Source organism: Lepidochelys kempii, chromosome 8 (assembly GCF_965140265.1).
Source record: "Lepidochelys kempii isolate rLepKem1 chromosome 8, rLepKem1.hap2, whole genome shotgun sequence".
Lineage (NCBI taxonomy): Eukaryota > Metazoa > Chordata > Testudines > Cheloniidae > Lepidochelys > Lepidochelys kempii.
The window spans coordinates 37333433-37346066 of NC_133263.1; the positions used below are offsets into that span (position 1 = coordinate 37333433).

A 12634-nucleotide genomic window follows, 5' to 3' on the forward strand; every position below is an offset into this window, starting at 1 on the left:
AGCTCGTAGGCTCTGGGCTTGGGTGAGTTGTACGCTCTATCTGGACTTTTTGCTGCCAGACACGCCTGACACCCTTGGGGTGGGTTAGAGTCCTATCCAGGTTTGGTTTCCCTGGGAAGAGCCACTGGTTGTGGCTGGGCAGGTTGTGGATAGACCTGGGTCTATGTGCCAGTGTGAAAGTAAAAGTTGGTAGACCGGTGTGAGTGTCAGTCACAGAAAGATGCCCAGAGTGCCCTGCAAAGTCAGAGGTGTCTCTAAAGCAAGCCCTGTGACTCCATCTAGCGGGCATCGCGATAAATGCCCTGACCTCGGCAGTTTCCCTCTGCATGGCATGACCCGCGAGCGACCTTTCTGGGTCTAGGAGTGTGTGATCCCATCCCTTCCATCCTCGGATGGTTTGTTTCCATACCCTCTTTCCTCCCCTGTCTCTAGCTCCTGCCCTGAAGGCGGCTTGACAAGCCATTGACTGGTCTGATCATCTCGCCTGAAGCGACAGAGTATGCGGCACCAGCCGAAGACAGTCATGGAGACCCTAAACAAAACCTTCCCTGTGTGAGTGTAACGAGTGAATTAAGTTAAGTACTGGGGGCCAGGAAATCCAAAAAGGATTCCCCTCTCACCAGGTGAAGTACTGGGGGCTGGAGGATCCAAGAGGATTCCCCTCTCCCTAGGTACAAATGCGGGCCAGTGAGTCAAAAAGGATCACCATCCCGCCAAAAGCCACATCGGCGTACTACATGTACACAAATGATAAGCCTTTCACTTGCAAGTTTTTAGATAAATGGAATTGGTATACCAAGGATGATCCGAAATTACAGTTTCCCTTAGAGGGAAGTTTCGACCTTGACAAGGCTGTGCACCTCAGAAACGCACTTCTTGCCAATAATGTCGGACAAGGTCAGTTTGATGCATATTTCAATTGGTATGGGGAAACAGAAAAATGGCGCAGTGAATCTCAAATGAGGAGTCTCAAGGACTCCCAGGAGAAACTTAAAACACAATTAAAAGAGGCAAAGGAGAAATTAACTCTTTCTCAAACCCCGGCTGGCCAGCAAATACCCCTTTACCCTTCAAGGCCCCTTCAGAAAAACCCGTCGGCCCCATCCACAGATCTTATAGATTTATACTTAGCATGTAGACAGCTGACTGCCCCTACATCACCTAGACAGGCAGGTGCAGGTCCATCCATGCAGGGCGGAACCAATGGGGAGGGCAGTGGACCCCACATGCCTCCACCAGACTACAGTCTGGAGGCTGACTCCACAATCCAGGGACCCTCGCTCCAAGCAGTAACACCAATGTCAGCATCTACTTCACCCCCTTCCCCTGAGTTGCCCTCATATCCCACAGGGAGACCAATCACTACCCTAGCAGACTCAGTCCAATACATAGACGAACTGCCGGAAAGTTCATCTGGACCGCCAGCAAGGAATACTAGACAACAGAAGTTATGATCCCAGGGGCCCCTCACGTTCAGCTCTCAGCCCCCGTCTCCCCATCATGAAACAGCGTTCACCTTGTGCCAGCTCCCAGGCCCAGGTGTTGATAATTTGGTTCAAGCAACGCCCCTTGGTCTCCCACAAATCTGTATAATTTGATTAAAAAATTTCCTAAAATAAGGGAAGACCCCGTCAAATTTCAAGAAGAATTTAGAACAGTCATAAGCTGTTACAACCCTAACTGGGCAGATTTAAATCAACTCCTAAGAGGAGTCCTGCCCAGGGAAACATTAAATCACCTCCTAAAAGAGGTCCAGTGGCTCAGCGATGACCAAGGCCGTAATAGGACTTAAACACAGACAGGAACAACCTGCTGGATGCAGTTCTCAAAATCTGCCCAAAAAAGGCAGATTAAACTAAAATTAGTGTTTGTAAACAAAATAAAGGAGAAAACCCTGCTGATTATATGCAGCGCATTAAGCAGGTTTTCAAGAAATATTCTGGCATAAATAATGCAGAGGAAGATGCTAAACAAGCCACAATGGCCACTTTTGTCCAAGAACTCAATCTGCTGAGAGACCAATTAAAAATTGGTACCATAGATTGGGAAGGAAAAAACCCAGACAAAATTCTGGTAGTCGCCCAGCATTACTACTGTCAAGTAGAAAAGAAAAAGGATGACATTGAAACTAAATTAATGACCCTCCAGATCCAGAATATACTGAAACCCCACAGCAACCGTCCATTAAGAGGAAGAGGAGGGAGACCCAACAGAGGTCCCCACCATTCCTCTACTCAGGGGCAAGGCAATGATGCCTTTACTGTTGTGGACAGGTGGGCCATTGGAAAAGTAATTGTCCCAATCGCTTTAACCAACCAATCAACCCTGCCCTTGCACCGCAATATTCTTCCCCTGTTCCTCTGTGCCCTCAAAACTGTTAGGATAGCCAGGAGATGGGTAACATCATCACTCCACTTGTCCCGTTAAACCAATCAGGACCATATGTAAACTGTATACTGCCATCTGTATAATTAATGGCACCCCTACCTCTTGCCTGTTAGATACCGGTGCCTTGCGGTCCACCCTCCGCACGGGTGATTTCCCTTCCCTTCCAGTAACCTCAGAAATAGTAAATGCAGTAGGAGTGAGCAACACTCCTATTCCCCATCCCATCTCCTCACCTCTGACTGTCCCGCCCCTCTCCCCATATGACTGTGTCCCGCCCACCCCTGCCGCAAACTGGACCAATCCCAACCCCATCCCCTCTCCTCCTTCAAACTGGACCTGTCCCGCTCCCTTCCCCAGATGACAGCGCCCCTGCTCCCTCCCATAAAATAGACCTGTCCTGCCCCCCTCCATAGATGATGGCTCCCCCGTCACCTCCTGCAAACTGGACCCTTCCCGCCCCCCTCCCCAGAGGATGACAAAGTGCCCCACCGCAATCTGGACACGTCCTGCACCCCTCACCAGACAACGACAGTGCCGTCCTGCCCCTCTCCCCAGATGACTGTGCCCCACCTGCCCCTCCTGAAAATTGGACCCGTCCTGCTCCCTGCCCTTCCCCCAAACTGGACCCATCCTTCCCCCCTCCCCAGACGATGGAGTGCCCCAACCCCTCCCCCAAACTGTACCGGCCCGCCCCCCCACAGACAACGGCACCCTCTTACCCACTCCCCCAAACTAGACCTGTCCCTTCCCCCTCCCCAGACAACAGCACTGCCCCCTGAAACTGGACACTGTTAGAAGAAGGAGAAGGTTGACCCAGAGGCAGATTGAGTAGATGGAATCCTTTACTGCAGTATTTGTTCCCCTTGACCCAATTGTCAAGTAAGCACTGGATTAGTTACAGTGCACTCTTTTTTGTTTAGGTTAGTATGTGCACGCCTACCTCCGTTACAACACCCCCAAAACCTTTATTAAGTAATAGATAGGGGTGGGTTTACTACCAGTGGGTGTTTCTATTATTCACAGCATTACCCATCATACAGGCATTTTTATCTTGAAGATACATTTCTTTGTAACAATCTGTTGCTACAAATTTCCTGACTCAGCTGTTCTTAGGGGAGGGAGGGAGGAAGGGCCTTGAGCAGTTCTCAGGGGAGGGAGGAAGGGGCCGTAAACCAGGGCTTGTTTATGTAGCTGGGAAAGGAAGGGAGGGGGAGATAACATTTCTTTTCCTTCTTTCACACAAAGGGCATTTATTTGACAACTACATTTCTCCTGCAGCTGCATCCTTATCTATCCTTACAAGCAACAGGGAAGGGACAAATATGGCAATTTATTTATTAAACAAAGAAATAAACTGCCCACTTTTGCCTTTGTCCCCTAATGCCATGTCAGCGCATTAGCATCTTATTGCAATACTTAACCCTAAAATATCCCAACAGACCCATCCCACTCCCCTCTCCCTGCCCCCTCCCTCAAACTGGACCAATCCCTCCCTCCTCCACAGAGAACAATACCATCCCCCAAAACTGGACCTGCACTGCCCCCCCAGATGATGGCGACCCACCACCCCAAATTGGATCCGTCCTTCCCCGCCCCAGAGGAGGGCACCCTCTACCCCAGACTGGATGCATCCCCCTCCCCTCCCCAGACTATGGCACCCCCCTGCCACTCCCCCAAACTGGACGTGCCCCTCCTACCTCCCCAGACAACGTTGCCCCTCTAACCATACTGGACACATTTTGCCCCCTCCTCAGACGACAGCACCCCCCTACCCCAAAATGGACTAATCCCACCCCTCTCCCCAGATTATGGCATCCCCAGCCCTCTCCCCCAAACTTGACCTATCCTGCCTCCCTCTCCAGATGACAGTGTTCCCCTCCCTCTCCCCCAAAGTCAACCTGTCCTGCCCCCATCCCCAGACGACGGCACTCCCCATGCCCCAAACTGGACATGTCCTGCTCCCCTCCCCAGTCGACGGTGCCCCCTGACCCAACTAGACCCATCCCACCCTCCTCCCCAGATGATGGCATCCCCCGCCCCTCCCCCAAACTCAACCTGTCCCACCCCTCTCCCCAGGCAACACCGCCCCCGGCATCCTCCCCCAAACTGGATCTGTCCTGCCCCCTGCTCCCAAATTGGACAAATCCTGCCTCCCTCCCCAGAAAATGGCACCCCCGCAGCCTCCCCAAAATGGAACCTTCTGTGAGGAAGTGGGGGGTTATCCTTGTTATGTTGTATGTGAGTCTTACTGTTTAGCCTATGTGAGTTTTACTGTTTTGCATGAATAATGTGTACCTCAGTTTCCCTGTGTGCTGCACCAATACCTCGGTGGTGGGAATAGGGGTGTGTCACTTTGGCTGAGACCTCTGGGGCAGGTGAGGCTGTTCCAGCTGTCTGCATGTATGCTATGCCCTGGTCTACACTAGGACTTTAGGTCGAATTTAGCAGCGTTAAATCGATGTAAACCTGCACCCGTCCGTCCACACGATGAAGCCCTTTATTTCGACTTAAAGGGCTCTTAAAATCGATTTCCTTACTTCACCCCTGACAAGTGGATTAGCACTTAAATCGACATTGCCGGCTCGAATTTGGGGTACTGTGGACACAATTCGATGGTATTGGCCTCCGGGAGCTATCCCAGAGTGCTCCATTATGACCGCTCTGGACAGCACTCTCAACTCAGATGCACTGGCCAGGTAGACAGGAAAAGAACCGCAAACTTTTGAATCTCATTTCCTGTTTGGCCAGCGTGGCAAGCTGCAGGTGACCATGCAGAGCTCATCAGCACAGGTGACCATGATGGAGTCCCAGAATCGCAAAAGAACTCCAGCATTGACCGAACGGGAGGTACGGGATCTGATCGCTGTTTGGGGAGAGGAATCCGTGCTATCAGAACTCCGTTCCAGTTTTTGAAATGCCAAAACCTTTGTGAAAATCTCCCAGGGCATGAAGGACAGAGGCCATAACAGGGACCCGAAGCAGTGCCGCGTGAAACTGAAGGAGCTGAGGCAAGCCTACCAGAAAACCAGAGAGGCAAACAGCCGCTCTGGGTCAGAGCCCCAAACATGCCGCTTCTATGATGAGCTGCATGCCATTTTAGGGGGTTCAGCCACCACTACCCCAGCCGTGTTGTTTGACTCCTTCAATGGAGATGGAGGCAATACAGAAGCAGGTTTTGGGGACGAAGAAGATGATGAGGAGGAGGAGGTTGTAGATAGCTCACAGCAAGCAAGCGGAGAAACCGGTTTTCCCGACAGACAGGAACTGTTTCTCACCCTAGACCTGGAGCCAGTACCCCCCGAACCCACCCAAGGCTGCCTCCTGGACCCAGCAGGCGGAGAAGGGACCTCTGGTGAGTGTACCTTTTAAAATACTATACATGGTTTAAAAGCAAGCATGTGAAAGGATTACTTTGCCCTGGCATTTGCGGTTCTCCTAGATGTAGTCCTAAAGCCTTTGCAAAAGGTTTCTGGGGAGAGCAGCCTTATTGCGTCCTTCATGGTAGGACACTTTACCACTCCAGGCCAGTAACACGTACTTGGGAATCATTGTAGAACAAAGCATTGCAGTGTATGTTTGCTGGCATTCAAACAACATCCGTTCTTTATCTCTCTGTGTTATCCTCAGGAGAGTGAGATATAATTCATGGTCACCTGGTTGAAATAGAGTGCTTTTCTTCAGGGGACACTCAGAGGAGCCCATTCCTGCTGGGCTGTTTGCCTGTGGCTAAACAGAAATGTTCCCCACTGTTAGCCACAGGGAGGGGGGAAGGTTGAGGGGGTAGTCACGTGGTGGGAGGAGGCAAAATGCGACCTTGTAACGAAAGCACATGTGCTATGTATGTAATGTTAACAGCAAGGTTTACCCTGAAAGAGTGTAGCCACTGTTTTATAAAATGTGTCTTTTTAAATACCGCTGTCCCTTTTTTTTTCTCCACCAGCTGCATGTGTTTCAATGATCACAGGATCTTCTCCTTCCCAGAGGCTAGTGAAGCTTAGAAAGAAAAAAAAACGCACTCGCGATGAAATGTTCTCCGAGCTCATGCTGTCCTCCCACACTGACAGAGCACAGACGAATGCGTGGAGGCAAATAACGTCAGAGTGCAGGAAAGCACAAAATGACCGGGAGGAGAGGTGGCGGGCTGAAGAGAGTAAGTGGCGGGCTGAAGAGAGTAAGTGGTGGGCTGAAGACAGGGCTGAAGCTCAAATGTGGCAGCAGCATGATGAGAGGAGGCAGGATTCAATGCTGAGGCTGCTGCAGGACCAAACCAGTATGCTCCAGTGTATGGTTGAGCTGCAGCAAAGGCAGCTGGAGCACAGACTGCCACTGCAGCCCCTCTGTAACCAACCGCCCTCCTCCCCAAGTTCCATAGCCTCCACACCCAGACGCCCAAGGACGCGGTGGGGGGGCCTCCGGCCAACCAGCCACTCCACCACAGAGGATTGCCCAAAAAAAAGAAGGCTGTCATTCAATAAATTTTAAAGTTGTAAACTTTTAAAGTGCTGTGCTTAAAGTGCTGTGTGGCATTTTCCTTCCCTCCTCCACCACCCCTCCTGGGATACCTTGGTAGTCATCCCCCTATTTGTGTGATGAATAAATAAAGAATGCATGAATGTGAAGCAACAATGACTTTATTGCCTCTGCAAGCGGTGATTGAAGGGAGGAGGGGCGGGTGGTTAGCTTACAGGGAAGTAGAGAGAACCAAGGGGCGGGGGGCTTCATCAAGGAGAAACAAACAGAACTTTCACACCGTAGCCTGGCCAGTCATGAAACTGGTTTTCAAAGCTTCTCTGATGCGTACCGCGCCCTCCTGTGCTCTTCTAACCGCCCTGGTGTCTGGCTGCACGTAACCAGCAGCCAGGCGATTTGCCTCAACCTCCCACCCCACCATAAACGTCTCCCCCTTACTCTCACAGATATTGTGGAGCACACAGCAAGCAGTAATAACAGTGGGAATATTGGTTTCGCTGAGGTCTAAGCGAGTCAGTAAACTGCGCCAGCGCGCCTTTAAATGTCCAAATGCACATTCTACCACCATTCTGCACTTGCTCAGCCTGTAGTTGAACAGCTCCTGACTACTGTCCAGGCTGCCTGTGTACGGCTTCATGAGCCATGGCATTAAGGGGTAGGCTGGGTCCCCAAGGATACATATAGGCATTTCAACATCCCCAACAGTTATTTTCTGGTCTGGGAATAAAGTCCCTTCCTGCAGCTTTTGAAACAGACCAGAGTTCCTGAAGATGCGAGCATCATGCACCTTTCCCGGCCATCCCACGTTGATGTTGGTGAAACGTCCCTTGTGATCCACCAGAGCTTGCAGCACTATCGAAAAGTACCTCTTGCGGTTTATGTACTCGGCGGCTTGGTGCTCCGGTGCCAAGATAGGGATATGGGTTCCGTCTATGGCCCCACCACAGTTAGGGAATCCCATTGCAGCAAAGCCATCCACTATGACCTGCACATTTCCCAGGGTCACTACCCTTGATATCAGCAGATCTTTGATTGCGTGGGCTACTTGCATCACAGCAGCCCCCACAGTAGATTTGCCCACTCCAAATTGATTCCCAACTGACCGGTAGCTGTCTGGCGTTGCAAGCTTCCACAGGGCTATCGCCACTCGCTTCTCAACTGTGAGGGCTGCTCTCATGTTGGTATTCATGCGCCTCAGGGCAGGGGAAAGCAAGTCACAAAGTTCCATGAAAGTGCCCTTACGCATGCGAAAGTTTCGCAGACCCTGGGAATCGTCCCAGACCTGCAACACTATGCGGTCCCACCAGTCTGTGCTTGTTTCCCGAGCCCAGAATCGGCGTTCCACAGCATGAACCTGCCCCATTAGCACCATGATGCATGCATTGTCAGGGCCCATGCTTTCAGAGAAATCTGTGTCCATGTCCTGATCACTCACGTGACCGCGCTGACGTCGCCTCCTCGCCCAGTATCGCTTTGCCAGGTTCTGGTGCTGCATATACTGCTGGATAATGCGTGTGGTGTTTAATGTGCTCCTAATTGCCAAAGTGAGCTGAGCGGCCTCCATGCTTGCCTTGGTATGGCGTCTGCACAGAAAAAAGGCGCAAAACGATTGTCTGCCCTTGCTTTCACGGAGGGAGGGAGGGAACGGGGGCCTGACGATATGTACCCAGAACCACCCGCGACAATGTTTTAGCCCCATCAGGCATTGGGATCTCAACCCAGAATTCCAATGGGCAGCGGAGACTGCGGGAACTGTGGGATAGCTACCCACAGTGCAATGCTCCGGAAGTCGACTCTAGCCTCGGTACTGTGGAAGTGCTCCGCTGAGTTAATGCACTTAATGCACTTAGAGCATTTTCTGTGGGGACACACACACTCGAATATATAAAAGCGATTTCTAAAAAACCGACTTCTATAAATTCGACCTTATTCTGTAGTGTAGACATACCCTATGACTGCTGCCCTTTGTAACCTGAGACCCAGGAGGGGGATGCAACCAGGTGACGACCAGCTGACTCTTTGCCTGGGAAGCAAGACAAAGACAAGGAGGAGGGCAACATAAGAACATAAGAATAGCCATACTGGGTCAGACCAAAGGTCCATCCAGCCCAGTATCCTGTCTACCGACAGTGGCCAATGCCAGGTGCCCCAGAGAGAGTGAACCTAACAGGTGATGATCAAGTGATTTCTCTTCTGCCATCCATCTCCAGCCTTTGACAGAGGCTAGGGACACCATTCCTTACCCATCCTGGCTAAGGTTAATGGACTTAACCCCCATGAATTTATCTAGTTCTCTTTTAAACCCTGTTATAGTCCTAGCCTTCATAACCTCCTCAGGCAAGGAGTTCCACAGGTTGCCTGTGCGCTGTGTGAAGAAAAACTTCCTTTTATTTGTTTTAAACCTGCTGCCCATTAATTTCATTTGATGGCCCCTAGTTCTTATATTATGGGAACAAGTATTCTCTATCCCTTTTTTAATGATTCCTAACATCCTGTTAACTTTTTTGACTGCCCCTGCACACTGCGTGGACATCTTCAGAGAACTATCCACGATGACTCAGTGGTGTCTGAGGTCAGGTTGCTGGAAGCTGGCAGTTTGCTTGGGGGGACTGGAAGAGGGGGAGTCCACGGCTTCTGGTCCAGGACTCCCCAAGATGGTCTTGGCTGAAAGTCACTGATTTCTGTGCTAACAAGTTCTGTTCTACGCTGTGTTCCTGTTGACTAATAAACCTTCTGTTTTACACTGGCTGAGAGTCATGTCTGACTGCAGAGTTGGGGTGCAGGGCCCTCTGGCTTCCCCAGGAGCCCCGCCTGGGTGGACTTGCTGCGGGAAGCACATGGTGTGGAAGGGGATGCTGAATGCTCCGAGGTCAGATCCAGGAAGGTGAAAGCGGTGTAAACTTCTTGCCCTGACAACATGCTACACCAGAGTCTTGACTGGCCTTATATGGAGTAGTTCCAGAGCATCGCCCTAATGACTCCGAGACAACGTCCTGCCCCACTCCCCAGATGACAGTGCCCCTGCCCCCTCCACCAAACTGGATCCATCCCGCTCCACTCCACAGATGATGGCGCCCTCCATGCCCTCCCACAAAATGGACCCATCCAACGCCCCTCCCCAGCTGATTGCACCCCGTCCACCGCTCCCACAAACTGGATCCCTACCGCCCCCCTCCCTAGACGACAATGATGACGCCCCCCACCACAATCTGGACACATCCCACCCCCCGCACCAAATGACTGTGCCCTGCCTACCCCTCCTGCAAACTGGACCCGTCCTGCCCCTCCCCCAAACTAGACCCATCCTGCCCCCTCCCCAGAGGACTGCGCCCCCACTCCCTACCCCAAACTGGACCTGTGCCACCCCCCTCCTCAGACAATGGCACTGAAGGCCCCCTCCCCCAAATTGAGCCCATCCCGCCCCCTCCCCAGATGATGGTGGCCCCCACCCCCTGCCCCAAACTGGACCCACCCTGCCCCATTCCCCAGACAACAGCACCCCCTGCCCCCTCCCCCAAACTGGACTCATCCCTCCCTCCTCCCCAGACAATGGCGCCAAAGGCCCCCTCCCCACTTTGCCCGTCCCACGCCCCTGTCCCAGAAAACGGCGCTCTCCCAACCCCAGATGATGGGGCCCCCCCAACCCCTCCCAAACTGGAACCATCCCAACCCCATCCCCAGACGACGGTGCCCCCACTCTCCTCCAAACTGAACCTGTCCCGCCGCCCCTCCAGATAACAGCACCCCCTACCCCCTTCCCCAAACTGGACTCGGCCTTCCCCCCTCCCCAGATGACAGCGCCCCCACTACCTTCCCCAAGCTGGACCCCTCCTGCCACCCTCCGCAGACAATGGCACCCCCCTGCCCCAAACTGGACCCATCCTGGCCCCTTCCCAGTTGACAATGGCTCTCCCCCACCCCACACTAGACCCATCCCACCCCCCTGCCCAAATGATGGCTCCAGAAAGAAAGAAATCTGATGAGGTTCAATAAGGATAAGTGCAGGGTCCTGCACTTAGGACGGAAGAACCCAATGCACAGCTACAGACTAGGGACCGAATGGCTAGGCAGCAGTTCTGCGGAAAAGGACCTAGGGGTGACAGTGGACGAGAAGCTGGATATGAGTCAGCAGTGTGCCCTTGTTGCCAAGAAGGCCAATGGCATTTTGGGATGTATAAGTAGGGGCATAGCGAGCAGATCGAGGGACGTGATCGTCCCCCTCTATTCGACATTGGTGAGGCCTCATCTGGAGTACTGTGTCCAGTTTTGGGCCCCACACTTCAAGAAGGATGTGGATAAATTGGAGAGAGTCCAGCGAAGGGCAACAAAAATGGTTAGGGGTCTGGAACACATGACTTATGAGGAGAGGCTGAGGGAACTGGGATTGTTTAGTCTGCAGAAGAGAAGAATGAGGAGGGATTTGATAGCTGCTTTCAACTACCTGAGAGGTGGTTCCAGAGAGGATGGTTCTAGACTATTCTCAGTGGTAGAAGAGGACAGGACAAGGAGTAATGGTCTCAAGTTGCAGTGGGGGAGGTTTAGGTTGGATATTAGGAAAAACTTTTTCACTAAGAGGGTGGTGAAACACTGGAATGCGTTGCCTAGGGAGGTGGTAGAATCTCCTTCCTTAGAAGTTTTTAAGGTCAGGCTTGACAAAGCCCTGGCTGGGATGATTTAATTGGGGATTGGTCCTGCTTTGAACAGGGGGTTGGACTAGATGACCTCCTGAGGTCCCTTCCAACCCTGATATTCTATGATTCCACCACCCTTTCCCCCAAAGTGGACCCATCCCACCTCCCTCCTCAGACGACCGTCCCCATTTCCACCCCCAAACTGGGCCCGTCCTGCCCCTTCCCCACATGACTGTGCCCCCTGCCACCTCCCCCATATTTCATCTGTCTCACCCCCCTCTGCAGATGATGGCGCCCCCAGCCCTAAACCAGACATGTCCTGCCCCTCTTCCCAGAAGATGGCACCCCACCTACCCTCCCCCAAGCTGAACGCATCCCCCTCCCCTCTCCACACGACAGCACCCACTCCCCACTCCAAACACAACCCGTCCCATCACCCTCCCCAGTCAACGGTGCCCCCCCACCACCTCCCCCAAACTGGAAACCCCGCCAGACTATGGCACCCCTGTCCACTCCCCCAAACTGGCCCCTTCCCCCAGACGACAATGACCCTGTTCCCTCCTCCATATTGAACCCATCTTGCCCCCTACCTCAAATGACCGCTCCCCCTCTCCCAAACTGAATCGTCCCGCCTCCCCTCAGCAGGCTACGACGCTGCTCCTTCTCGTAGCTGGACTCCTCCCACCTCCGCAGTCTACAGCGCACCCCCGTGTTCCCCAAATTTGGAACCATCCCTCCCCCGACAATGGCGCTGAAGGCCCCCTTCCCCAAACCGAGCGTGGCGGGAGCAATGGGAGCAGCGCCTGTTCGAGCGCTCAAGGCTCGAGCAATTAGCACTGAGTCCCGGCCCGGCGGGGCAATGTTCCGCGTGCACAGGGGTAAAGTCGGCTCGGGGAGGGGCAAAAGTCCAAACACCGCCCGCGGGTCTCGAACCCCCTGAGGGGCTGGTGTTTCAAAACTTTAAAGTTTAGAAGTAACCACTGAACTAATGCCAACCGCGTAGCCTGTTCCGTCTGCAGAGCCTAAGAGTTCTCAGCTGGGCTTGACCATGCAAACGACAAGCGAGAAGATAAACGTCATAAACCCTTTAAATTGCCCTCCCCGAGACGGGTCCTGGAAGAGGAAAGGCTAACCCGGCGCCTAGC

The 12634-nt window shown here is 52.8% G+C and overlaps 1 protein-coding gene across 1 annotated transcript; it reads left to right on the top strand.

The window, feature by feature from the left end:
* The first annotated feature begins 5245 nt into the window (after window positions 1-5245).
* Window positions 5246-6870, top strand: LOC140916444 (uncharacterized). Its single transcript, XM_073358091.1, has 2 exons — window positions 5246-5740; window positions 6329-6870. Exons 1-2 carry the CDS (start codon window positions 5335-5337, stop codon window positions 6868-6870), a joined length of 948 nt encoding a protein of 315 aa, XP_073214192.1. The 5' UTR covers window positions 5246-5334.
* Window positions 6871-12634: the final 5764 nt, after the last annotated feature.

What these genes read in the sequence shown, in the direction of transcription:
- LOC140916444 (XM_073358091.1), top strand. Translation starts at nt 5,335, where the DNA reads ATGAAGGACAGAGGCCATAACAGGGACCCGAAGCAGTGCCGCGTGAAA. An exon ending in AGGCGGAGAAGGGACCTCTG is followed by an intron (nt 5,741 to 6,328) that starts GTGAGTGTACCT and finishes TTTCTCCACCAG; the next exon opens with CTGCATGTGTTTCAATGATC.